Source organism: Chrysemys picta, chromosome 23 (assembly GCF_011386835.1).
Source record: "Chrysemys picta bellii isolate R12L10 chromosome 23, ASM1138683v2, whole genome shotgun sequence".
In the NCBI taxonomy this organism is placed as follows: domain Eukaryota; kingdom Metazoa; phylum Chordata; order Testudines; family Emydidae; genus Chrysemys; species Chrysemys picta.
The window spans coordinates 1,985,641-2,011,072 of record NC_088813.1 but is presented as its reverse complement, the minus strand read 5'-3'; the positions used below and the strand labels follow the sequence as shown (position 1 = coordinate 2,011,072).

Genomic DNA, 25,432 nt, shown 5'->3' with positions numbered 1-25,432 from the left:
TCACATAGATGAGCTAGTGGACCGTCTGGGTAATGCCCGGTACTTGACTACCCTAGACTTGACAAAGGGGTACCGGCAGATTCCCCTTGCAGAAGATGCAAAGGAAAAGACTGCGTTCTCTACACCAGAGAGTCTTTTTCAATATACTGTCCTCCCTTTTGGACTATATGGGGCCCCAGCTACCTTCCAGCGCCTCATGGACAAGCTATTACGCCCGCATAACATTTATGCTGCTGCCTACTTGGACGATGTGGTCATTCATACCCCAGACTGGGAAACCCACCTGGAGAAGGTGGAGGCAGTCCTCGATACTTTCAGCAAACCCTGCCAAGTGCGCTGTAGGGTTTACAGAGGCCAAATATCTTGGCTACATTGTGGGAAAAGGTCTGGTAAAATCCCAAGTGAACAAGTTAGAAGCCATCCAAAATTGGCCCCGACCAAGTTGCAAGAAATAAGTCCGGGTGTTCCTAGATGTGGTGGGGTATTACCAACGATTTATCCCCCACTTTGCCACAAGGGCAAGCCCCCTGACAGACCTAGTGGAAGCCCGTGGACCTGATCTGGTGAGATGGTCTGACGCAGCAGAAGAAGCATTCGGAAGTAGGGTTGGGGGCCGTTCTATCACAGATGGTCGGGGAGGAGGAACACCCAATTCTATACTTCAGTCGGAAAATCCTTCCAAGGGAACAAAAATATGCAGTGGTGGAGAGAGAATGCTTCACTGTAAAATGGGCCATGGAAACATTGCGTTACTACCTGCTCGGGCGCAGATTTGTCCTCATGACCAACCATGCCCCTCTTCAATGGATGCAGCGGAACAAGGAGAAGAAACAAGGGTGACCAGATGGTTTTTATCCCTCCAACCTTTCCAGTTCCATGTGCAACACCGAGCAGGGAGCCGTCATGGCAACGCCGATGGCTTGTCACGTGTGCACTGTCTGGCGTCCCAAGCTGCCCAACCCCTTGGCGTTGAGCAGGGGGGAGGGATATGTGACAGACCCAGACCAGTGGGGTACAGGAGTCTGGTAGAGGGCAAATATACTAGTCACTGGATGAGTAGTTTTCTGATCCCTGAGTGACCAGAGCAGGGGCTGCACTAGAGTGTTGGTGTCACTAGGCATAGCTACCAGGTAACTTGGGGGAGTGAAAGGCCAGAAGAGCCGATGAAACTCCTTTGCTCTGGGTCTAAGTAAGCTACAGTGACTCCATCTTGAGAACTTTCACCTACTTCTATGCTAACTACTTACATGCTAAAGCAGAAATGTAAGGGTCAGCTTTTCTAGCAGACACTGTAGTTTTGTTCACACTAGCAAAACTTGTAGTGATAATGCGGGGGAAAAGGGGGAGGGAAAGACTGCGTGCACATAAATCTACAAGGCCATAAATAAGCATACAAATGGGAACTGTTCTAATAAGCCATAATGTGTGTCTGCTGTAACTGCTTGAGAAGGAAGGGGTGGAAGGGGTAAGAGGAAGTAACAGACAAAGGCTTACACAAAAACTGCTTGAAATATAAAATGAAACATGTGCTAATATGTGCTGCACTTGATTTGAGACATGCTGGTCTCCTAGTGCCTTTTCAGAGCTCTGAAATAAACTTGGCTTGCTTTCTCCCCTCGGTGTCTTTATTGGTGCCAAGCACACCGGGCAACGAACCTCGCTCTTTGCCTCCTCGGGCCCTTTGGGCTGGCAACAGTTTTGGCGTCCCTGGGTGGGCTCGAGGCTGAAATTTAGCCTTGCTCGGATCCCTCCTGGCGGCCGACGGATTACAGCGACGACCGACACCCAGCGCGCACCGGTGACTTCATCGGGGGCCTCGGTGGAGACGTGGTTTGCTCGACCCCGGAGGGCACAACAGTGCAATGCACTCGGACAGTGGAGAAGCAGCTGCGGGCGACGGTGGGGAACCAGTCCCATGGATAGGGCGACGGTGCAGAACCGGACCCTTGGATAAGGTAGGAACAGTCCAGTGGGGACTTTATCTGTTATGACCTGGGGACGCCCAGAGTCTCCCTATGGGGCAGGAACAGAGTACAGCCGGCAGGGTACAGTGTATACCCTTAGAATGCATTCTGGGGAACTGGAAAGTGTTTGGATTTGACCAGTTGATTAAAAGTAAATTGAAAAGGTTCTGTACAGTTGATTGGCCTCAGTATCAGCTAGTGTGCCAAGAAAGGTGGCCACCGGAAGGATCACTCAATTACAACACGATCCTTCAGTTGCTTTTGTTTTGTCAGAGAACAGGTAAGTTGAATGAACATCTCTATGTGTATACGTTTATGGTGTTAAGAGATATGCAAAATATCAGTCCTAAGTGCCATTTGACTCTGACAGGCTCGGTAGTAATGGCTGCTAAACCCCAGAACCCTCCCACTGTTGTTATGGCAGAATCGGTGTCCCCTTCGGCTCCTCCACCCCCACAGGCTCCAGAGAGTATCCCCTCGGTGGGTTTGTATCCGTTGATTACTGAGAATGTGGTAGCCCGTCCAGGAACACAGGAGCGTGCAGCCCAGATTATGCCTGTGTATTCTCATGTTGCTTTTAACCCTGTACACCTAGCTGCTTTCAAGGCAGACGCAGGAGAATTCTCGATGAATCCAAGCAGGTTTATTTCAATCTTTAAAGGGTGTCTGGCTAGCCATAAGCCTGACTGGGATGATTGCAATATTCTGATGAGAACCTTGTTGTCTGAGGTGGAGCGGAATCAGGTTATAGCCAAGGCTAAGAAGGAAGGCACAGAGAAGGCATTTAAGCTTTAAAAAGGAAAGCTATTGGACACCAGAGGTTGTACAGAGTGGAATCCTCAGAAGTGAGTGTGCTTGTCCTGGTTTGTTGCTTCAAAGCTCTGTACAGAAGTTATGTTACTGGAAGGATGTATAATGGTAATGTGTATGTGTTAATGGTTGGAGAAAAGGTGTATGAGTGAAAAGTAGAAGGTTCCTTTGGAAGTTAGAAGAAGCCGAGAAAGAGAGAAGGAAAAAGCACAGAATGAGTTAACTGAGAGGAAAATATAGCTAGCAGCTCAGTCATGCTGGCCCTATCCAAGGACATTGTTCACAGCCAAGACTTGGCTGACAACCAAGAGAAAGGGAGGCCTGAATGTGCCCAAGCAACTGTGAGATCTGCAAAATACTGCAAGGCATAAAGAGGACAACAGAGGGGTTAAAAGGCAGCTTTGCTGGACAGTATTGGCCCAGGGATTTAAAATTCCCCCACTCTGGCTCACACAGGCTCGGGTTGCTCGGTACCAAGCGAAACTGTTAGAGAATCCTGAAGTTACCCTACAAACCTGTCCCTCCCTTAATCCAGCGACCCTGCTACTAGAGACAGAAAAGCAGGAACATGACTCTCTGGAAATCATAGATGCCCACTACTCTAGCCGCCCAGATTTAAAAGATCAGCCACTCCCAAATGCTGACTTGGAATGGTATACGGATGGCAGTAGTGCTCTTGTAAATGGGCAAAGGAGGGCAGGGTATGCTGTTGTGTCTCTTCATAATATCGTGGAAGCTGGAAGTTAACCTGCTGGGACATCTGCCCAACTTGCTAAACCAGTGGCCTGACTCGTGCACTCGAGCTGGCAAAAGACAAACAGGTTAATATCTTTACTGATTCAAAGTATGCTTTTGGGGTATTGCATGCTCACGCTGGTTTGTGGAAGCAAAGGGGAATGCTAACAGCCCAAGGTTCTCCGGTTAAGCATGGGTCTCAAATTCTTCGGCTATTAGAAGCAGTACAACTCCCCTCAGCAGTAGCAGTGGTGCATTGCAAAGCCCATCAAAGGGAAGATCAAGATGTAACCAAGGGCAATGCCAGAGCAGACAGGGAAGCCAAGCATGCTGCTACCCTAAAATCACCAACAGAGGAGAATGCCCAAAGGCATGCCCTCATCCCATCAGTAGGTGAGCTTGCAGCTCCTCAGTACTCCCATGATGACGGAAACCTGGCTGACAGGCTCGGTCTCCAGGAAAAGGAGGGATGGCTTTATTCCACAGAGGGAAAAAACCTCCTGCCCAAGGGCCTGATCCGACCAGTGTTGCAGAAACTGCATCAAACCACCCACGCAGGCAGAGAGGCTCTTACCCAGCTTATGAATAAATATTTTCTAACCTCTAGACTTAAACCCCTAGCATCACAGGTACAGGCTGAATGTTTAATCTGCCAAAAGAACAACCCTCGACCAGGAGTAGCAGTGTTACCAGCCACCCTGAAACCTACCCCAGGCCCAGGATTGGTGTGGCAAATAGACTTTACTGAGTTTCCCAGGGCCCAAGGGTACAGGTACCTCCTTGTCTTGGTGAATCGATTCAGTGGATGGCCTGAGGCCTTCCCATGTCGTAACAACACTGCCAAGACAGTGGCTCTTAAGTTTGTTAAAAAAATCATTCCTCGCTTCGGCCTCCCCCAGTGGATGGAATCTGATAATGAAACACACTTCACATCTCAAGTTGTTCAAAAAATATCAAGTGCTCTGCAAATCCCCTGGAATAGGGTTACCATATTTCAACAAGCAAAAAAGAGGACGGGAGGAGCCCCGCCCTAGCCCCGCCCTTGCCCCTCCCACTTCCCGCCCCCCCAGAACCCCCAACCCTCCCCCCGTTCCTTGTCCCCTGACTGCCCCCTCCTGGGACCCCTGCCCCTAACTGCCCCCCGGGACTCCACTCCCTATCTAAGCCTCCTTGCCTCTTGTCCCCTGACTGCCCCAACCCTTATCCACACCCCCACCCCCAGACAGACCCCTGGGACTCCCACGCCCCATCCAACCACTCCCCACCCCCTGACAGCCCCCCCCAGAACTCCCAACCCATCTAAACCCCTCTGCTCCCTGTCCCCTGACTGCTCCGATCCCTCTCCACACTCCTGCCCCCTGACAGCCCCCCCAGAACTCCCAACCCATCTAAACCCCTCTGCTCCCTGTCCCCTGACTGCTCCGATCCCTCTCCCCACTCCTGCCTCCTGACAGCTCCCCCCCAGAACTCCCAGCCCCCCACCCCCCCGCTCCTTGTCCCCTGACTGCCCCCTCCTGGGACCCCTGCTCCTAACTGCCCTCCAGAACCCCACCCCCTACCTAAGACTCCCTGTTCCTTGTCCCCTAACTGCCCCCTCCTAAGACCCCCCCCAACTGCCCCCCAGGACCCTACCCCCTACCTGTACCCTGACTGCCCAAAACTTTCTCCACTCCCCTCCAAAAGCCCCCCCCCCGTTTCTTGACTGCTGTTGTACTTAAAGTACTGCACAGGATCTTTTCAGGGGGAATAAGGCAAAACGCCACATTTATTAGTAATACATGTATTCATTAACACTGTATTATATGCATATAATATATTACACTTACACTCACACACACACACAAACACACTCCGTCTTGTTGTTACCAAATAGTTGCTCCCCTTAACTTCACTGGCCAGGTGAGTTAGATGAGGGAGGGGGTGGAGCCGGGCTTCTGCCGATCCGGATCGATGCTCCCATGTTGACAAGACGAGACCCGGGGTCCTCTGCAAGACACCTCACTTTTATAGCAGCTTTCCTCTTATGCAAATCTATACCAGATTCAAACTCTGTGTCTGTGTCCATTGGTCCTTTGTGCTGCTTTCTTTTGAGTGTTGTCCCAATGCTGCAAAGAGGGTGTTTCCAAAAGAAGGTGCTTGCTTCTAACCCCCGAGGCTGTCAGTATGTCTGCTTGTCTTTAATGAGCCCACTTGACACGTTTTATTGTCCTTGGGTCTGGCTCCCAGCCCCTCTCCAACAATTGAGGCTGTCTGGAGGTGCTGCCTTCCATGCCTTGCTCATTCACACCTCATTCATTCAACAGGGCAATTGATTAAGGGGGGGGGGGGAGAGCTCTTGTTCTACTGCTAGCAAAAAGAAATTTTTCTTCTATCTTATTCTATCCTTAGGGGCTATAATATTCTACCAAGGGCAATGCAAAGTTTCTAAATGAGGCTTTGATACAAAGTCCCATGAAAACAGAGGTCACACGTAGGTAGACCCACCACAAGGTTATATGAAGAGGCACAATGTAAAGTGATATGAAAATTATCAGAGATTGATCTACATTGTCCCCCTTTTGACCTCTCAAGAACAATTCTTGAGTGGTCACCATATAAATCTTTTGTATTTGTTGCAAACAAACCAAACAATTATAACCAGGTGAATATAACTAAAACCATTACAATTGACTAAACACCAGATATAACATAAACACAAATGCAAACAATTATAATTATAATAATTGGAAATACAACAAAACCGTTACCATTTCAATAATTGGGTACATTGACAAACAAAATGAGGCCCAAGTTTGATGCTGCAATAGCCATCAAACAATAAAAGTCACTGAGGTCAGGACCTTCTTAAGCACACACAACAAATAAGATTTTGTAGGAGTACCACAGTTGTTATGCAAGGTTAAGCTGATTTGGACTTAAACTAACATTCAGTTGCTAAAATGTTGTAGAATTTCCTATTTTTAATAGTTGTTCTTAGAGGTTTTTGGGGACCTGAAAGATGGGGCCATTCAATTATGGGCCAAGGTCTTACAGGTTATGGGGGCCCAAGAACTACCCTTCAGGGCTTGGGGAAATAGAACCAGAGTGCATAGAGGAAAGTGTGGAATGAATAATAATACAAGCAAATGTAACTAACAATACAAATGTATTAAGAACAAAAATCAACAACAAAATGATTATTAGAGAACCTGACAAAACAAAACAACCCTGATGCACTGGGGACCAAAGTCTCTTGGAGACAAGTGGTGATTGATAAGTTGGATGGAGATGGGGGAAGTAGAGAGAGGAAAAGACATTTGCCCTGTCTAGTGTAGTATTTCCTCTTTTTCTGGACCCAATGCTAGCACAGGACACCACTAGAGACAGACACAGAACATGCAACACAGAACACTGAACACAGACTTTGTCATGACACTATAACCATGGTATTTTATAACTCTTCAGCTGGTACCAGCTCTCCTGATGTTTTGGTTCAGAACCTGAAAGATAGAAGCTTGGAAACAAATTAGCACAGTGCTTTCACCATGGCAGAACCTGCTTGGTCTCTGCCACAGTGTGTTTGGTACTTGGGGCTGCACAAATGCTAATTAAGTGGTGCATTTCTTGTGAGTGTAAATTCTCCCTTTCTCTCAGTAAAAGGGCGTTAACACCCCATTTAGAAAAAAAAAATCCTGTTTTAAAATTTTCAGCCATTTTGCCATGGCCTGGAGATCTGAGGCAGAAGCAGGCACTGTTGTTAACTGTTTCAATGGCATTTTGGCCCTGGGAGGAGGAATTTACCCAAATATCCCAAATATTCCGCTTCCCAATCTCCAGAGGGGTCCCAAAGGTCTGCCCCCTTCTGGGGTCTCAAATGTTTCTTCTCCTGATGTTACTGCTGCTGTAAGATTTGAGAGTGCTGTTTTAACTCTCTGTACCCAACCTGTTTTTCAGTTTCTCTATCTGTTGCTTGCCTGGGCCCAATCCTGCTTTTTCCAATAAACAGTTCCTTTCCATGGGCACAAGCCTTGTTCCACTAACAATTTAGCAAGGAGGGTGGGCTTTCCAACTAGCCCCCACCCTTCCTGGTCCCATTTCTTAAACATTTTCTTCAAAATTGTGAAATTACCACAATATTACTTACAAAAAACAAAACAAAACAAAAAAAACAAACAAACATAAACCACACTACACTGCCCAAACTCCTATATCCTTCAGAGTTTGTTTTAACAGAATAAGATCTGTATCTTATGTTTTTAACCCACTCTGGGCCAGAGGGAGAGACACTAAGCTTCCCTCTGTATTGCTCGGTCTGCTACCACCGAGGGTTCATACACCAATTATACAAATCCTTCCCCGGATTAGATCCTTCCCCGGATCAGAGCGAGAAACACTAAGTTCTCCTCTTTAGCTCAGCCTTCCTATGGCTGAGGGTGTATGTACCTCTACAACACAATTGAAACCTAAACTCCTATATCCTTCAGAGTTTGGTTAGATCCTTCCCCGGATCACAGTGAGAAACACAATTTAAACCTAAACTCCTATATCCTTCAGAGTTTGGTTAGATCCTTCCCCGGATCACAGTGAGAAACACAATTTAAACCTAAACTCCTATATCCTTCAGAGTTTGGTTAATTAACTGAAAGTTTACGCTCTTTTTCCTATAGCGCCAGGCTTGCTAAAGCTGGCGGTGTGCACACCAGTTTTATAATAACTGTGGATTCTATGCTTGCTCCCCCTTTCGCATTCTCCACCAAAATGTTGTACTTAAAGTACTGCACAGGATCTTTTCAGGGGGAATAAGGCAAAACGCCACATTTATTAGTAATACATGTATTCATTAACACTGTATTATATGCATATAATATATTACACTTACACTCACACACACACACAAACACACTCCGTCTTGTTGTTACCAAATAGTTGCTCCCCTTAACTTCACTGGCCAGGTGAGTTAGATGAGGGAGGGGGTGGAGCCGGGCTTCTGCCGATCCGGATCGATGCTCCCATGTTGACAAGACGAGACCCGGGGTCCTCTGCAAGACACCTCACTTTTATAGCAGCTTTCCTCTTATGCAAATCTATACCAGATTCAAACTCTGTGTCTGTGTCCATTGGTCCTTTGTGCTGCTTTCTTTTGAGTGTTGTCCCAATGCTGCAAAGAGGGTGTTTCCAAAAGAAGGTGCTTGCTTCTAACCCCCGAGGCTGTCAGTATGTCTGCTTGTCTTTAATGAGCCCACTTGACACGTTTTATTGTCCTTGGGTCTGGCTCCCAGCCCCTCTCCAACAATTGAGGCTGTCTGGAGGTGCTGCCTTCCATGCCTTGCTCATTCACACCTCATTCATTCAACAGGGCAATTGATTAAGAGGGGGGGGGGGAGAGCTCTTGTTCTACTGCTAGCAAAAAGAAATTTTTCTTCTATCTTATTCTATCCTTAGGGGCTATAATATTCTACCAAGGGCAATGCAAAGTTTCTAAATGAGGCTTTGATACAAAGTCCCATGAAAACAGAGGTCACACGTAGGTAGACCCACCACAAGGTTATATGAAGAGGCACAATGTAAAGTGATATGAAAATTATCAGAGATTGATCTACACTGCCCCCTCCAGAACCTCCCTGTCCCTTCTCCTGCCCCCCCTTACCCTGCTGCTCAGAACAGGGTGTTGGGCTCTGTGCCAGCCGGACACATGGCTGAGCTCCCCTGCACAACACAAAACCCAGTCCCTGGCCCTGCACAGGGCTGCCGGAGCGGGCTGCAGGAGGAGGAGCTGCCGGCCGGCTCAGAATGCAGGGGGGGGGGGTGGGAGGAGGAAGCTGCTCCGAAGTCCAGCCCGGGACTTTCCTGCAGCCCTCCCAGCCGCTCGCTCTGCCGGGGGAGGGGGAAATCCCGGACATTGTGAGTGCTTTACAAATTCCCCCCGGACGCTATTTTTAGCACACAAAAGGAGGACATGTCCGGGTAAATCCGGACGAATGGTAACCCTACCCTGGAAGCTCCACACACCATGGCGACCACAAGCCAGTGGAGTAGTGGAACGCATAAATCAGACACTCAAGCGACACCTCTCAAAGGTCTGTCAGGAGGCCTCTCTTAAGTGGCCTGATGCTTTGCCCCTCGTGTTACTCCGCATTCGTGCTCTCCCCAAGGGTAGGTTAGGGCTTAGTCCCTTCAAGATTATGTTTGGAAGGGCATGGCCTCTGAATGGTACACCGGTTCTGGCAGGGGAGTGGGAGAAGGGGTATGGTTTCTTGTCTCAGTACATGTGTTTTCTGTCTGCTGTTCTTTCTTCTCTTCACAGATACACCAAAAATTCACAGCCTCTTCTGCTGGATACCCCGGTCCACTCCCTGCAACCTGGTGACTCCGTTCTCGTGCGGACCTGGAAGGACGAACCTCTCCAAGAGAAGTGGTAGGGACCCCACACGATCCAGCTTGTTTCCCACACAGCGGCAAAGTCGAATGACACAAAAACTGGATTCATCACTCTCGACTAAAAGCAGTACCCGCTCCTGAACAGTGAACTGGTTTAATGGTTTAATGGTAAAACATAGTAGTCAAGGAAAGCCAAGCAATGGTGGGTAAATAGTATAATGGCTAACGGGGTCGGGCTGGAGACTCTTGCCTATATGCTCGGGGTCTTACTGATCGCCACATTTGGGGTCGGGAAGGAATTTTCCTCCAGGGCAGATTGGCTGAGCCTCTGGAGGTTTTTCGCCTTCCTCCGCAGCATGGGGCAGGGATCTCTAGCAGGAGGGTCTCTGCCGATTGCAGTCACTAAAAACAGGATTGGGGACTTCAACAGCAGAGTCCAGGGAAGGGGTAGGGACGGTTTTATGGCCTGCAGCATGCAGGGGGTCAGACCAGATGATCATAATGGTCCCTTCTGACCTTAAAGTCTATGAGTCTAACTGTCCAGCCTGCTGAAAAGACTGCTAACCACGATTTGGGACTTAAGCTGTTATTCAAAAGACAGTGAGGGTCACTGGGAATGTCTGGTAATCTCTCTAAACAGCCACAGCACACTCCCCGCAAGAACCCTGAACATTGTTTTTTATCTATTCACAGTAGGCCAACCTAACCTAGGGTCCTGGTCCTTTTATTTTTTTATTTGTTTGATATCAATACTTCTTATTCACTGGGCATTTGGGTTGTTGTAATCTCAATATGGGTTCAGGTTTAGGGTCTCTCACAACATTCCTTTTTGTCACAGAAGCACTCCTGTAACCTAATGTTTCATCCACATTGCATGCAGGATGGGGAGCCATCCCTGCAAATATGGCTATCAATACCTATGAGGCCCTGAAAATTGCCTTTGCCCGTGAGTTCAATCTTTCCAACTGTTGGATATGTGCCCAGACTCCCCACCATTCAGCGGGATTGCCCTGGAAAGTAGTTTCCCAAAATTGGTCAGACTATTGTCAAAGGTGGATGGTTACCCGTAGTAGCACCTCTGACAATTTGAGTTTGCAATCTAACTGTACTGTGGAAGCTCCTTATGGCCTACACAATGGCTCTTGGAATTCCCACTATAGTAGCACTCTTAAGCCCCAGCCTATTTGTTTACGTTCTCCACCCGCTGGTCTCATATGTTATCAGCAAGCCAGTACAAGTAATCATACCTGGTTTGCAGGCAGTAATACATGTAGATTTTATATTGGTCCTGGTATAAAGCTCACTGTTCCTTTACTAAATGCCACCAGTTGGCAAACCGGCGCTGCATTCTTTGCCCTTTCCCCACAAGCCACCCTACGGGACCTACAAGGTAACAATGGAAAGGCTAGTTATGGTGAAGCATTCTGGGTTTGTAGTAATAGTGCCTATACATGGCTCCCTCGTGGTTGGCATGGTAACTGTTACAAAGGCTATCTCGCTCCTCCCCTCCATGTTCTCACCAAGATTCCATCAGGTCGCCCTAGGTACTATTGGTCCCTGAGAGCTACCATTGAACCCATTGGTGAAGGAGACAGGTTTGGGATAATATCCCTCCCTACCTATGGGGTGGGATGGCTAACCCAACTCTACAGGAGACTGTCTAAATTTCTCAGTTTGCCAATGATACCCTGGCCATAGAGAAACGCATAAGTGCTAAGCTGTACCAGCTTCGACTGCTGGCTTTGCAAAACCGCCAGGCCATAGATTATGTGTTAGCTTCACGGAACGGAGTATGTGCCCTTATTGAAAAAAAAATGTTGTACCTATGTCCCAAAGTTTTCACAGGATATTAACAAGTATATCTTGTCAGCCGAACAGGCCTTGAACCAGTGGAAGGCCCAGGAAGGGGAACCCACTATTTTTAATTCCCTTTGGGGTTGGTTACCTGGTCTAAGGGGACTAGAGGGAAGCATTGTTTGCATCTTGCTCACAGGTGTTGTGGTATGTTTTGTTCTTTTCCTTTTGCTCGCTTGTTGTAAAGTGCTCCTATGTAAAATCTGTACCTCCCCTTCCCCAGAGGTTCCTTTATATTCTCTCATTAATAATCTCAATTCTATGGAACTTAATTGCATTTTGTCTTTAGAGTATGAGAAAACTCTGACAAAGGTTTGTTGAGTGTTCTCAAAGGAGGGATTGTTGGTGTCACTAGGCATAGCTACCAGGTAACTCGGGGGAGTGAAAGGCCAGACGAGCCAATGAAACTCCTTTGCTCTGGGTCTAAGCCAGCCACAGTGACTCCATCTTGAGAACTTTCACCTACTTCTTCTATGCTAACTACTTACATGCTAAAGCAGACAGCTGTAGTTTTGTTCACACTAGCAAAACTTGTAGTGATAATGTGGGGGAAAATGGGGAGGGAAAGACTGTGTAAGACTGCGTGCGCATAAATCTACAAGGCCATAAATAAGCATACAAATGGGAACTGTTCTAATAAGCCACAATGTGTGTCTGCTGTAACTGCTCGAAAAGGGAGGGGTGGAAGGGGTAAGAGGCAGTAACAGACAAAGGCTTACACAAAAACTGCTTGGAATATAAAATACAACGTACTAATATGTGCTGCACTTGATTTGAGACATGCTGGTCTCCTAGTGCCTTTTCAGAGCTCTGAAATAAACTTGGCTTGCTTTCTCCCCTCGGTGTCTTTATTGGTGCCAAGCACACCGGGCAACAAACCTCGCTCTTTGCCTCCTCGGGCCCTTTGGGCTGGCAACAAGAGTAATCAGGAACCTGCTAGAACCAGTTAAGGCAGGCAGGCTAATTAGGACACCTGGAGCCAATTAAGAAGCTGCTAGAATCAATTAAGGCAGGCTAATCAGGGCACCTGGGTTTTAAAAAGGAGCTCACTTCAGTTTGTGGTGGGAGTGTGAGGAGCTGGGAGCAAGAGGCGCAAGGAGCTGAGAGCGTATGCTGCTGGAGGACTGAGGAGCACAAGCGTTATCAGACACCAGGAGGAAGGTCCTGTGGTGAACTAAGGAAGGTGTTTGGAGGAGGCCATGAGGAAGTAGCCCAGGGCGTTGTGGCTGTCATGCAGCTGTTACAGGAGGTACTATAGACAACTGCAGTCCACAGGGCCTTGGGCTGGAATCCGGAGTAGAGGGTGGGCCTGGGTTTCCCCCAAACCTCCCAATTGACCTGGACTGTGGGTTCTCTCAGAGGGGAAGGTCTCTGGGCTGTTCCCCAACCCACCTGGTGAATCTCTGAGGCAAGAAAATCCGCCAATAAGTGCAGGACTCACCAAGATAGAGGAGGAACTTTGTCACATAGGGTTGGAAGGGACCTCAGGACGTCATCTAGTCTAACCCCCTTGCTCAAAGCAGGACCAATCCCCAACTAAATCTACCACTCCTCCCAGTTTAGTGTCATCTGTAAACTTTCTGAGGGTGCAATCCATGCCATCCTCCAGATCATTAATGAAGATATTGAACAAAACCAGCCCCAGGACCAACCCTTGGGACATTCTGCTTGATACCAGCTGCCAACTAAACATGGAGCCATTGATCACTACCTGATGATCTAGCCAGCTTTCTATCCATCTTATAGTCCATTCATCCAGCCCATACTTCTTTAACTTGCTGGCAAGAATACCATGGGGGACTGTATCTAAAGCTTTGCTAAAGTCAAGGAATAACATGTCCACTGCTTTCCCCTCATCCACAGAGCTAGTTATCTCATCATAGAAGGCAATTATTTTAGTCAGGCATGACTTGCCCTTGGTGAATCCATGCTGACTGTTCCTGATCACTTTCCACTCCTCTAAGTGCTTCAGAATTGATTCCTTGAGGACCTGCTCCATGATTTTTCCAGGGACTGAGGTGAGGCTGACTGGCCTGTAGTTTCCTGGATCCTCCTTCTTCCCTTTTTTAAAGATGGGCACTACATTAGCCTTTTTCCAGTCATCCGGGACCTCCCCCGATCTCCACGAGTTTTTAAAGATAATGGCCAATGGCTCTGCAATCACATCAGCCAACTCCTTTAGCACCCTCGGATGCAGCGCATCCGGCCCCATGGATTTGTGCTCATTCAGCTTTTCTAAATAGTCCTGAACCACTTCTTTCTCCACAGATGGCTGGGGGTACTGGTCCAGATGCACAAACTGGGAGGCCAGATCTTGAATGAAGTGTCTTTCTGGGCCTGGACAAAGGCGTGGAGCTGGTGCTGGAAGAGGTAGACTGTGCATCATCCCATTTCCCCGGTGATATCAAATGCTGAGCACAGCATTTTCTTGCACTCTTTGCACTGCTTGTCTATAAAATACCTATAGCAGGTGAGGTGGAACCCCGTGTCACTGGGAATGCCATCAAATTCTTTTGACAGGTGCTGTTGAAATGATTCTGCAATGGATCCGTTATCACCAGGCAAGTTCAACCATGCTTGAGCACAATCACAGTATTTATTCCACCTGCCACATGTAAATGGTCAAGTGGACTCCTTCTTTACTGAGGCTAGATGCATCTAACAATGCAAACAGTTATAAAACTGGTTTCAGAGTAGCAGCCGTGTTAGTCTGTATCTGCAAAAAGAACAGGAGTACTTGTGGCACCTTAGAGACTAACAATTTCTTATGAATCTCAGATGATCGACAAGGGATTTCCTGGTCTTTGTCACTACCCTTGAGCTGGCCATATTGGTTCTGCATGAATACATGTTAACTGGTCAAATCCAAGGCCTCCTAACTGTACTACTGGCTCTTTTAAAGTGGTGCATGATGTGGGGCTGACTCTGTACTGCTGTAACTTTCCCATATTTGCACCCTGGGTGCGGAAATGGAAAAAAAAAAAAAAAAAAAAAAAAAAGCAAGGTCTAGGACAGAGGTGGGCAAATCTGGCCCATGGGACCGTCCTGCCTGGCCCTTGAGCTCCTGGCCGGGGAGGCTAGCCCCCGGCCCCTCCCCTGCTCTTCCCCCTCCCCTGCAGCCTCAGCTTGCCGTGCTGTCGGCGGCGGGGCTGCGAGCTCCTGCTGGGCAGCGTGGCGGCAGGGCTGGCTCTGGCCGGGTGGCGCGGTTGCCAGTCCTGCTGCACTGAGCGGCATGGTAAAGGGGTGGGGGGTTGGATAAGGGCAGCGGGTGGTGGGGGGCAGTCAGCAGACTGGGAGCAGGGGGCAGTTGGATGGGGCGGAGGTTCTGGGGGTGGTAGGGGATGGGGAATGGGGGGGGGTTGGATAGGCGTGGGAGTCCCGGCGGGCCCGTCAGGGGACGGGGGTGTGGATAGGGGTTGGGGCAGTCAGGGGACAGGGAGTGGGGGAGGGGGGGTTGGATAGGGGCAGCGTCCCGGGGGGGGGGGGGTCAGGGGCAGGGGGGTTGGATGGGGCAGGAGTTCTGAGGGGGGCAGTCAGGGGACTGGGAGGAGGAGAAGAGGGGGCGAGGGCCAGGTTGTCTGGGGGGCACAGCCTTCCCTCCGGTTTTGGAACCCTGATGTGGCCTCAGGCCAAAAAGTTTGCCCACCCCTGGTCTAGGAGACTACAATGAAGTCACTTCCTGAAAATTGACATGGTTGATAATGTTCATTGCTGTGCCTGCAGTATCCCCTAAAATACTGATATTAATAGTTGCTGCAAGGAAAATGTGGTGGCGCTGTGTTCTTACCCTGTCTTTTTTTTTTTCTTTGAAATTAAATGTATCACCGTTTGAGACATCAAAACTTCCCTGTAAGATGTAGACTTTGTGCCATTTTTCTACAACACTGCTGTCAAGGAAAATATGCTGTTTGCCATGAAAACACTTGACTATGAATATTTAGAAGAAATTAATTTAAAATATGCATTTATCATCCAAATTCTTTGCCTGGAGTTAAAATGGAATAATGAACAGCTCTACTGAACCATGAGTATTGCTGAAGATAGATAAATTACGGGCTGGGGTAATGTTTTGCCCCAGTAACTTTACCAAGACAGAGAGATTATTACCAATCCAGCTGTTATTGCACTTGTGACATTATCCCTTTGTATGACCAATGAGAAAAATATTGGTGTTTAATATGCAGATGGACCAGACTCCTGGGCGTTAAAAACAATGTAATGCATAATTCAAAGATAAAGACCAGGTTTTTGAGCATTTTAAACGCGTTTTCCCCCGTGTCTTATGCGTTCCCTGGTCGTTTCAATACGTTTTGCAGGTAGATTTCAATCATTACGAAGCATCCCGAGCCCCGCTGCGGCTAACGGTGGGGCGGTGAGAGCCAGGCGCGCTGCGCCGGGGCCCTCGCTGAGCCCAGGCTGTGCGGGGAGAGCTTCCCCCGCGGGCTCGCAGGTCGCCGCCCGCCCGCCCCGGCAGCGCTGGGGAGCCGCCGGCCGGACGTGCCCTGCAGGCTGCGCTCCTGCCCGGGCGCCGCCGAGCTCCGGGCTGGAGGGTCGGGGTCGGGCCTGGGCTGCGCGGCGGCCTAAGTCCTGCCCCGTGGCCGCTCGGCCGCGCCCTCCCTGTCTCCGCCCCCGGACAAGCCGCTGCCGCCTGCGGCCCGGGAACTTGTCTAGTGCGGCGCTGTGGGGCCGGGGAGCGATCGGGGTGAGCCCGGAGCGGAGGGAGCCGGGGAGGAGGGTTCAAGGGGCAGGAGGGGATTCAGGGGGGTCCCCCAGGGCAGCCGGGTTCCGGAGACGGGGGGTAGGAGCCGGCCCCTCCGGCTCTGGGCACAGCAGGCAGAGAGCAGGGCTGTGCAGGGAGAGTGGGGCTGTGGCCCCTTTGTGCCATGGCAGGGTCAGGCCATGGCTCTGGTGGCCCCCAGCCCTCATCCCCTCGTTACCGGTACCTGGACCTGCTCTTCGCCGTCCTGGGCACTGCTGCTTTCTTGGTAGACCTGGTCGCTGATCTGTGGGTGGCCTCCAGCTACATGCAGGCTGGGCACTGTCTCTGGGGGGGGCTGGTGCTGGCACTGCTGGGCCTCTCCTCCCTGGCCATGCAGTTCTTCAGCTGGGCCTGGTACCAGACGGACAACATCGAGCAGGACCTTCCCAGTTGCTGCTGCCTGGCTGTGGTGCACCTCTTCCAGCTGGGCTATCTCTACAGGTAAGGGCACTGCCGAGGGTGAAGGCAGGTTAAGTGCCCCCTGCCCAGTAACTCACCCTCTGCTGAGATCTTGCAGCCCAGGGCCACCTGTCCTTCACGCTGACCTCAACTGGAGAGGGGTCCAGAAGGTTCCTGCAGGCCCTGCTGCTGGGCACACACAGATCCTGGAGGGAGGAAACTAATGGTGCCAGAGTGAATGGTAATTTCCTTAGGCACAAGTGGGTGGGAATACCCCTACCTGTTCCCCTGGCTCAGAACTGCAACACTAGCCTGGTGGCAGGTGCTGGACTGGTCTGCACATCCAACAGCACCTTCCCTGTGCCACTGGTGCTCTGCATTCGCAGCCTTCTCCCCAGTGCGGTGAACACACATTTCGCCTTGCCTTGCCCTTCATCATCACAGCTGCTGTCACTTCCATGGGTAGGTAGCCTGCTCCATATAGGCTAGATTTGAATTTCCCACTATAATTTACAAATAAAAACTACACTACACTGGAGTTGAGGCTGAGTACATGTCAGTAACCAAAGGGTTAAAATATCACAATGCGGCTGTAATTATCCCCATACCAGCTGTTACAAACTCAGGGTTAAGGTTCAACTGAAATCCAAAGAGCGAGGGTGTGGAAGTGCACAGTCAAGGCACCTGTATTCCTGCCTGGTAGCGAGGCCCCTCAGTAATTCTTAGTGCACTGTAGGGTTGTGGTCCCAGATGAAGCTGATTTTGAAAGACAACGTAATTTTGTTCATTTTCCCCTCCTTGGTGCCCCTCCATTATACAAACATTAATGTGCTGGTCAGGGACTTGTTCGGTAGGTGGCAGGGCTTGGTTGCAGAGAGGCAACTGCAATAGGTGACAACATAAGGAAACGTCAGAACTGTGTGACTCCCTGGTGCTAACGCATACAAAACAGTGCATGTTTTTGTCTTTATTCCCAGCATGCACAAGAAGGCCAGGTCTACAGTAAGGCTTGGTCTACACTACCAACTTATATCGGTATAACAACGTCCCTCAGGGGTGTGGATCTCCCACACCTGAGAGCGACCTAGTCCCCAGTGTAGATAGTGCTGTTGATGGAAGGGCCTCTTCTGTTGCCATAGCCACTGCCTCTTGGACAGGTGATGTTCCTGTGCCAGTGGGAGAAGCTCTCCCTTGGTGTCTTCACTAAGTGCCACAGTGACATAGCTGCACCCTGTGCCATTGCAGCGCTTAGGTATAGACAGGCCCTTACACTTCTGCAGGTGTAGCAATGACAGTCAGAGGTGGATTTGTTTGCAGCGCTGCTATTCCGGCAGATCACCTAGTATAGATGTGGCTGTATATATAAAAGTGCGTTAGCCAGTATAGGTGACTTTGCTTGTGGAACTGGTATAAGCAGAAGTTATACCTCCAGGAGGAGGGTTTGCTCGTATAGCTACACTGGCACAGTTATACCAGCAAACCTTTTCTGCTTGAACTAGGCCTAAGTGTGAAACACACTCAGCTCCCTCAGGCCTTGCCTGCACGACCTCAGGTCTGGGGTTGGCTGCACCAGTACAGTCCAGCGGCAAGCGCAGAGAGCAGTGGTTCAGCTAACCTAGTTGTTGACGCTGTGCTGTTTTCTGGTGCAGAGGAGACCTAAGCTACTGCAGCTGCCTTGTCAGTTCCAGCCATTTCCCCTAAGATGTCCCACCTTTGCTAGCTGGTTTTGCTCTGCTGGGAGTAGTAGCACCAAGAATGCTAGTGTAGACAGTACTCAGAGGCCACCATCCCATTTCCTAGACCTGCTTGGGTATTCTGCTGGCAGCCCCCATACGCTAGTTGTTGAGGTCACAGGGGGTGCTGCAGAGCTAGTAACTAAGAAAAGGCTGATGCAGACAGCCTCAATGCTGCGCTGGGCTCATGTGGGCCTGTCCCTCTCCAGCACTGCCTCTGGCAGTTCCCCATGTTCTTCTCTTGGTGGAGTGTTTCATTCATTCTCTGCCCAGGGCACAGAAACAAACTGCTGAAGTTCCCAGGGTTCTCTGCACATTGGGGCTGTGTTTCAGGCCGCCAGTATCCTGTGTGTAAAAAGCAATGTCACTTCCTGCAATTGAACCTATGGTGGTTAAAACTGGGCGGACTGTTTGCTGTTCACCACTTCAGCTGATTGCTGGGGGTTGTGCTTTGTTCAGCTGGGACAAGGAAAATAGACAAGTCACTTTCTCTTTTGGTTCTGGTCTGGTTCTAGTGGATTTCAGGTCACTCTATGCAGTGCTCCTCGCTGCAGTGTTTGGGTTGCAAATACTTCAGGGGAATGTTAAACCCAAGCCAAAAATTGTTTTCATTGGAACTGGGGAGAAAATGATGCCCCTGGATTTCTTTCTTCTGATGGTGGATTATTAATACAGCCTAAACTTTGGGCCTAAAGTGACTTGACAAGTGAGCGTGAGATCTCAGCCTGTCAAACGCAGCCCAAAGCCCCCCAAATGAGTGACACTCTGAAGTTACTCATGCAGGAAACGTAACCTGCTGTGGGACCCTGGCATTAGCATACGCTCTGTAGCATCCATATCATGAATGCTGACTGGCGACATAGATAGTTGTCCATAATAGAAGTCAGGGAAAGGCAGGTACTGGGGATTAAAATGAGATTTCCCTTGACGTGAAGGGCATGAATGAGTGTCCCATTCACTTTGTCCAGCACAGATTTAGAGCTGTCTTGAGGGCAGGCTGGCTCTGGAATCCCACGCACTAGTGACGGACAGACAGAGCTGTGTGTTTGTGACATTGAGGTGCTGCCTGGTGTAGAGCAGCCTCTCATGGCAGGGCCGTGATGTCTGCACAGGTGTCTCCGTATGCTGAGAGTGGGCTGGCGAGTATGCAGGGCAGAGACTGCACCACAGCAGGAGCGAGGCTACGCTGTCTTCCTGTCCCACGACATCAGCATGCTGCGCCTCTTTGAGACCTTCCTGGAGAGCACCCCTCAGCTCACGCTTGCTCTTTCCATTGTTCTGCATACAAACAAGGTGGAGCTTTTCCAGGGTGAGTGGCACAGCTCCTGGGCATGGTGGGGGCAGGGCACTGGGGATTCCTTATCACAGAGCCACCTGGTGAGGAGTGGGTGAGTGGGATAAGGGAACAATTCCTTGAGCTTCTTCAGCTCTGGCTTCTAAAGGATACGAGAGCTGGGCCTCGTTCTGGAGCCCATCAGTCAGACTGGGGAGGTGCTGATTCTCCCTGGGAATGTAGCTTGACCCCTCCTGCCCACAGTGTCTTGTGGTCCCAGCCTTGGGGGATTTCTCGCTAGGCATCGCATTAGCTCAGAGCTGGGGTTGAGCGTCGTGCAGGGCCGGGCTCCAGTTACAGAGCTGCCCAGTGTAGCAGGGCGGTGAATCCCTAGAGGCTCGGTACCTTCTGCTTGCATTGGCTCTGCACCTGGGACGCCCTCTGGCCAGACCCTGCAGCGTTAGGAGGGAGGTTGGGATGTGCTGTGCTGTGCTGTGCTGTGCTGCAAGGAAGGGGGTTCTGGCTGCTGGGAGACTGGACTGTTACCTAGTCGCAGGTGTTTCCATTTCATGCTAGTGTGCCCATCTCAGATGCTGCAAAGCAGCCTTCTGAGAAGAGGGGAGGGGTTGGGATTTTGGTGCCCATGGGGAGGGATCCTCTCTGGGAGGTGGTAGGCAGAACACACTGAACAAGAGGGGCCAAAGCAGGGCCCTGCATTTAGCCGAGACCTTGCTTCAGCTGGGAAAGGGGTGTGTTGGGCCCATGGAGCCGTGTGCCTAGCCAGGTACAGGCGTGGCATCTCCCTGTGTCTGGGCACATGTGGGGTGGGCAGTGCCCTTGGAGATTGATTGGCTCTCAGAGCTTCCCAGTGGGACACAAAACTGGGCCAACCCTGAGACCCCAGCTCAGTTGAGGGCCAGATGCTATTCCATTGACTCCAGTGGGTCAGGATTTCCCCTGAGTGTTTAGTGCTTGGCTGCAGGGGGCGGCACAAATCAGGCTTGGTTCAATCCCTCCCTCCAGGCTGGGCCCCCTTAGTCAGGAAGTAGCAGAGTGCCTCTGGCCTTGGCCTCAGAGGCTTGTCACTGTGGCCCAGGTCCTGTGGCTATACCCGACTCGGTCCTAAATGGAGATGGCTGAGTCATTCTCCCAGCCCCATGGTGCCCCCCAGGCCCCTCCCCCCGGCTGTTGGCAGCACTTCTCTTCTGGTGCTGCCCCGTGGGGGTGGGGAACTCCCATTCCAGGCATCTCACAGGGCGCAGAGCATAGAATAAGGGCTGGCCTGTGGCTGGGTACTTCCTAAGCATTTCTGGGGCTCCCTGAAACAGGAAGTGGCATGTTTCAGCGCAGACCTGTGGGGCGGGCGAGCGAGGTGTGCAAGGGACCTGAGAGCAGCTGTGACACAGAGCCGTCCTGCTGGGGGGCCCTTGAGAGCAGTGGGCTTTGTTTGTTGATCTAGGGCCTGGTTGGGGTGAAGCCAGCACCTCTCCAGGCTGGTCACTGTTGCCCCGGGCCTGAGCCACTGCCTGATGCCCCATGCAGCTGCCCCCACTGCCTGTGTTCCCCGGTGACCCTTTCTCCCGCTGTTGTCATAGGGCTTGGGATTTGCACTGCCTCCCTATGCGTGGCATGGTCACTACTGGATTATCACCAGTCCCTCCGCTGCTTCCTGTTGGACAAGCATGAGCTGGGCCCGCTCTCCTCCACCATCTACTTTCTGTGGAATTTCCTCCTCCTCTGCCCCCGCGTCCTGGCAATCGCACTCTTCGCCACACTCTTCCCGTCCTACATCGGCCTGCACTTCCTGGGTATCTGGACTGCCATGCTCCTCTGGGTCTGGCTGCAGGACACTGCCTTCATGGAGTGCCCCAGGCGGGAATGGCTCTACAGGGCAACGGTGGCCGTGATTCTATATTTCTGCTGGTTCAACGTGGCCAAGGGGCAGACGCGGCAGCGCAGCGCAATCTATCACAGCTTCATCCTGGTGGACAGTGTGCTCCTCGCTGGCTCCTGGCTCTGGTACAATGCCCCTCTGCGTGAGCGCTCCTATCTGCTCCCTGTGCTTCTCGCTGCCCTGGTCTGCTCTGTGCTCGGGCTGCTGCTGAGAATCATCTACTACAAGTGGCTCCACCCCACGCTGCAGACCCGGCGCCAGGCGAGCTATGATGAAGTAGACACTGCAGAAGGACTAGCCCATTTCCGAGCTAGCCCAGCGCCAGCCCCTGTGAACAGACGAATGTACCAGCTGTCCCAGAACCACTTCTTGGTCTCTTTGCAGGCCGGACAAAACTGGGGGAATGGTGTCCTAGATGACATGTCTCTCTGAGCACAGCTGTCCTGCTCCAGGCAGAGGGATTTACACCTCAGGGATCTGTGCTGGGGGATCCCATTCCAGACCTGGCTCCAGCGTTCCAGGGCCCGAGCACCACACCTACGGAAAGGGCAGCTGTGGCAGGGAGAGGAGGTTGGAGAGAGCTGGGCGGGCCGAGAGCACTGGCACTTAGTAGCTGTGACCCCTGTTCTGGGCTGGCTCTTCCCGTGGGAAAGGCAATGCAGCAAGTGTCAGGAGAAACCCGCTAGAAGAGTGCTGGCTGCCGAGTGGGCTCAGCAGCAAGTTAACCCTTTATTGTCAGGCCTCTGCCCTGGGACCTGCTCCCCTACAGCAAACTCCTCACTTCTTCCTGCTGGTTTCTGTGGCCTCCCCCCACTGCCCTGTTGAGCCCCATCCCCATTTCCCTGCCACGCTCTCCCCTGCTTTGTTTCAGCAGAGTTCAATGGGAAACTGTGCTGTTCTTGGCAGGACCTGCTAGATTTTCCATTTGTCTGGGATTTCCCTGCACTTGTGTTTTGTTGCTGATTTCAAAGCTTCCCTGTAGTAGTGGGTAACCCATGGCACTGCTGGAGGGTTTTCCAGCCAGCTGCAAAAGGTCAGTACCAGCTGAAACAGTGTGGTGGGAGGGAGTTGGAGGCCAGGATGGATGACTTGTTGGTGCCAGCTGCCCCTTATGCCCAAGCAGTACAGGGTGACCCTGAACACCCACCCCCTAGTAGCCACCCATCTGGTGTTGTGCAGGAGGGTTGGAAATCCAGATCAAAAGCTTCCCCCACAGCCTCAGCCCTATCCCCGCCCCCACCAATCTCACACCACCCCAAGGGGCAGGGCAGGGAGCTGTGGGTCTACAGAGATGTGCCTTGTGGGGCAAGGGAGGGAAACCCTTTTCCCCACATGGCCCATACTGGTGAAACATCCCCTGCACCTGGAGGGGGGGCTTTCCCCACCCACCCTGCATGGACCCATGGTATTTCCACACCGTCCTCCAGGCCCATGGGTGGGGGAGGAGTGGAGGCGCTGTCCCTATTATTCACAGGCGAGAGGGGTGCTGTCTTTGGCTGTGGAGTAATTTGTTTCCTCCTCTTTCCATACCTCCTGTGAGAATGACTGTGGGTTGCTAGAGCCCCAGACGGTGGGCAAATGAGTCAGGCAGACACTCAGAAGGGGTTTTTCCCCCAGGCAGGACTCAAATTTGCTAGCGGCCTGGAGCGTCTTGTGTCACTGCCGGGTAGCTGCAGCCCAAAGCACATGCCTGGGAAAACGTCATGAACTGGCAGCACTGAGACTGGGCCCACCCAGGTGGGGATGGGGGTAACTGCACACTGGACTGGACTGGGACAAGTACTGCTCCCAGCTGGCCTGTGCAAAGCAGGGTGGATTGATTAAAATCAATTATTTAAATCAATTTCTCCATTTGTGCTTCAGTCGTTTTTTAAAGGAAGTGAGATAAACATGTTGACTTACAACCCCAGAGAGGCTTGACACTAGATTTGGAACAGCTTTTTGCTACCTCAGAGAGTACACTACAACGATATACATTTATGTAAGCAATTATACAGCTTAATATTTTCAGATTCTTAACTGTACATTTTTAGTATGTTAGAAAATGGTGATTTACTAGATAACTTCTTGCTCATTTGTGTCAAGCTTTGTTAGGATGGTAACTGGAATTTAAACAAACAAAACAATATAAAATTTATTTTTATTAAACAAAACTACCTTAAAAGTTGTTTTACATAAATGTCTTATCAAAACATGTTTCACATTTATAACAATGATTTATCAAAGAGAGGGATTAACTGGTCAGTGAATTAAACTGATTATTTCAGATGTGATAATTGGTCTAAAACTTTTGCCTTCTTGGGAATTTACATGGAAAGCAGGGCAAGTTATTTTCAATAAAGAAAGCATGTTATAAACAGGTGCAAGAGAACCAGACCAAGTAAACCAAAAAGGCCATTCTGATATAATCCAAAGCCTGTTGAAATTATGCTTGTTAAAAACAGATGATGGAGCCAGAAGTTAATATACCAAGATCGGTGTGCCTTGCATCTTTTCGGTGCACTGTTTACATTCAGCACGTGTTCTTTTTTTTACCCAGAGGTACGGGAATCTCTCAAAACTATTCTAATAGGGTCTTTTTTACAACCTGCAGCCATGGTAGCTATTTCTCCCCCAGTTTCCAGGTGTTGAAATCAGAACTAAGGCTGCACACAAGAATGTAGTCCCTTCTTCCCAGTGCAGTTTTGACACTGGTGTTGCTCCTTTCTGGTTGCACAATCTGCTCCTTCTCCCCTGTTACATAACTTCCCTGCCCGCCCAAAGAACTAACAGCAATCCAAGACTTCTGCTTGTGTAACCCACATGCCTGTTGCACTGCAGTATTGCACTTGTTTAGAGACAGAGGGAGGCAGTTCAGAAGTTAGTGGATGTCTGTGCACACACGCGAGGCCATTTACTGGAAGTGCCCAGCCCCATTCAGAAGCGAGGGCTAGGAGTTACTAGGCAGATCAGTGTTTTTTCATGAGCTGGAGAATAAGTGTCCATAGCGGATGGAGTCATAAATATTCATAATTTGAAAACTGAGGCCATAAGGGCTCAGGTAGGGGCAAGCTATAAAAAAAAGGAGTATGAGATCCCCACCCCCGAGAAAGCTCAATGGATGAGCCTGACGAGATACATGATGGCATATCCTAGAGTCAGAGACTGGGTCTTTTGCACCCAGTAGCACATCCCCAGGTCCCCCACAGGATCAAGCCATTAACGCAGCTCCAGACCTATTGTGCCATATTTATAAAGCTTGACCTCAGAAGTTAGAATCGGGGAAAACATCTTTCTTTCTACAGAAAAACAGCCTTTAACCTAAAGGTTTTGCTAGAGGCTCATGGATTCAGCAGTTATTTTTTATTTAAATGTTTAAGAGAGAAGAAGTTTTAGCTGTAACAGATTTTGTATTAAATTTAGATTTCATTTTAAACAGGTTTATTTTTAAAAATAAAAACAATTTAAACATCAAAAAAATTCCACGTAAGTCACAGAACTCATCAATGTTGCGGCATGAGCAATTGTGGTTCTCTGTCCAGCCCACGCAGCAAGCATGAACTACCCCATGTTGGCAGCCACAGCACAGAAGCAAAAGTCTTGCATGAACCATGAACAGCACGCTCCTCATTCGCCCTGAGAGATGGCCCCTCCAGGGCAGGGTTCAGAATTCTC

The 25,432-nt window shown here is 50.2% G+C and overlaps 1 protein-coding gene across 2 annotated transcripts; it reads left to right on the top strand.

Moving 5' to 3' along the window:
• Nucleotides 1-1,522: 1,522 nt before the first annotated feature.
• XKR8 (XK related 8) lies at nt 1,523-24,051 on the top strand. 2 transcript variants are annotated; one of them, XM_065577227.1, is made up of 5 exons: nt 1,523-1,955; nt 9,793-12,969; nt 13,989-14,090; nt 19,724-19,920; nt 21,480-24,051. In XM_065577227.1, the coding sequence occupies exons 3-5, from the start codon at nt 14,011-14,013 to the stop codon at nt 22,208-22,210; spliced, it is 1,008 nt and encodes a 335-aa protein (XP_065433299.1). In that variant the 5' UTR covers nt 1,523-1,955; nt 9,793-12,969; nt 13,989-14,010; the 3' UTR covers nt 22,211-24,051. The 2 variants fall into 2 exon arrangements, with proteins under 2 accessions (XP_065433299.1, XP_005306902.2); XM_005306845.4 differs by lacking the exons at nt 1,523-1,955; nt 9,793-12,969; nt 13,989-14,090 and adding an exon at nt 16,414-16,920.
• Nucleotides 24,052-25,432: the final 1,381 nt, after the last annotated feature.

Bases quoted from the DNA above. Each gene is read 5' to 3' on its own strand.
- XKR8 (XM_005306845.4), top strand. From the start codon at position 16,604: ATGGCAGGGTCAGGCCATGGCTCTGGTGGCCCCCAGCCCTCATCCCCT. The intron at 16,921-19,723 runs GTAAGGGCACTG...ATGTCTGCACAG, and splicing joins CAGCTGGGCTATCTCTACAG to GTGTCTCCGTATGCTGAGAG. The intron at 19,921-21,479 runs GTGAGTGGCACA...CTGTTGTCATAG, and splicing joins CAAGGTGGAGCTTTTCCAGG to GGCTTGGGATTTGCACTGCC.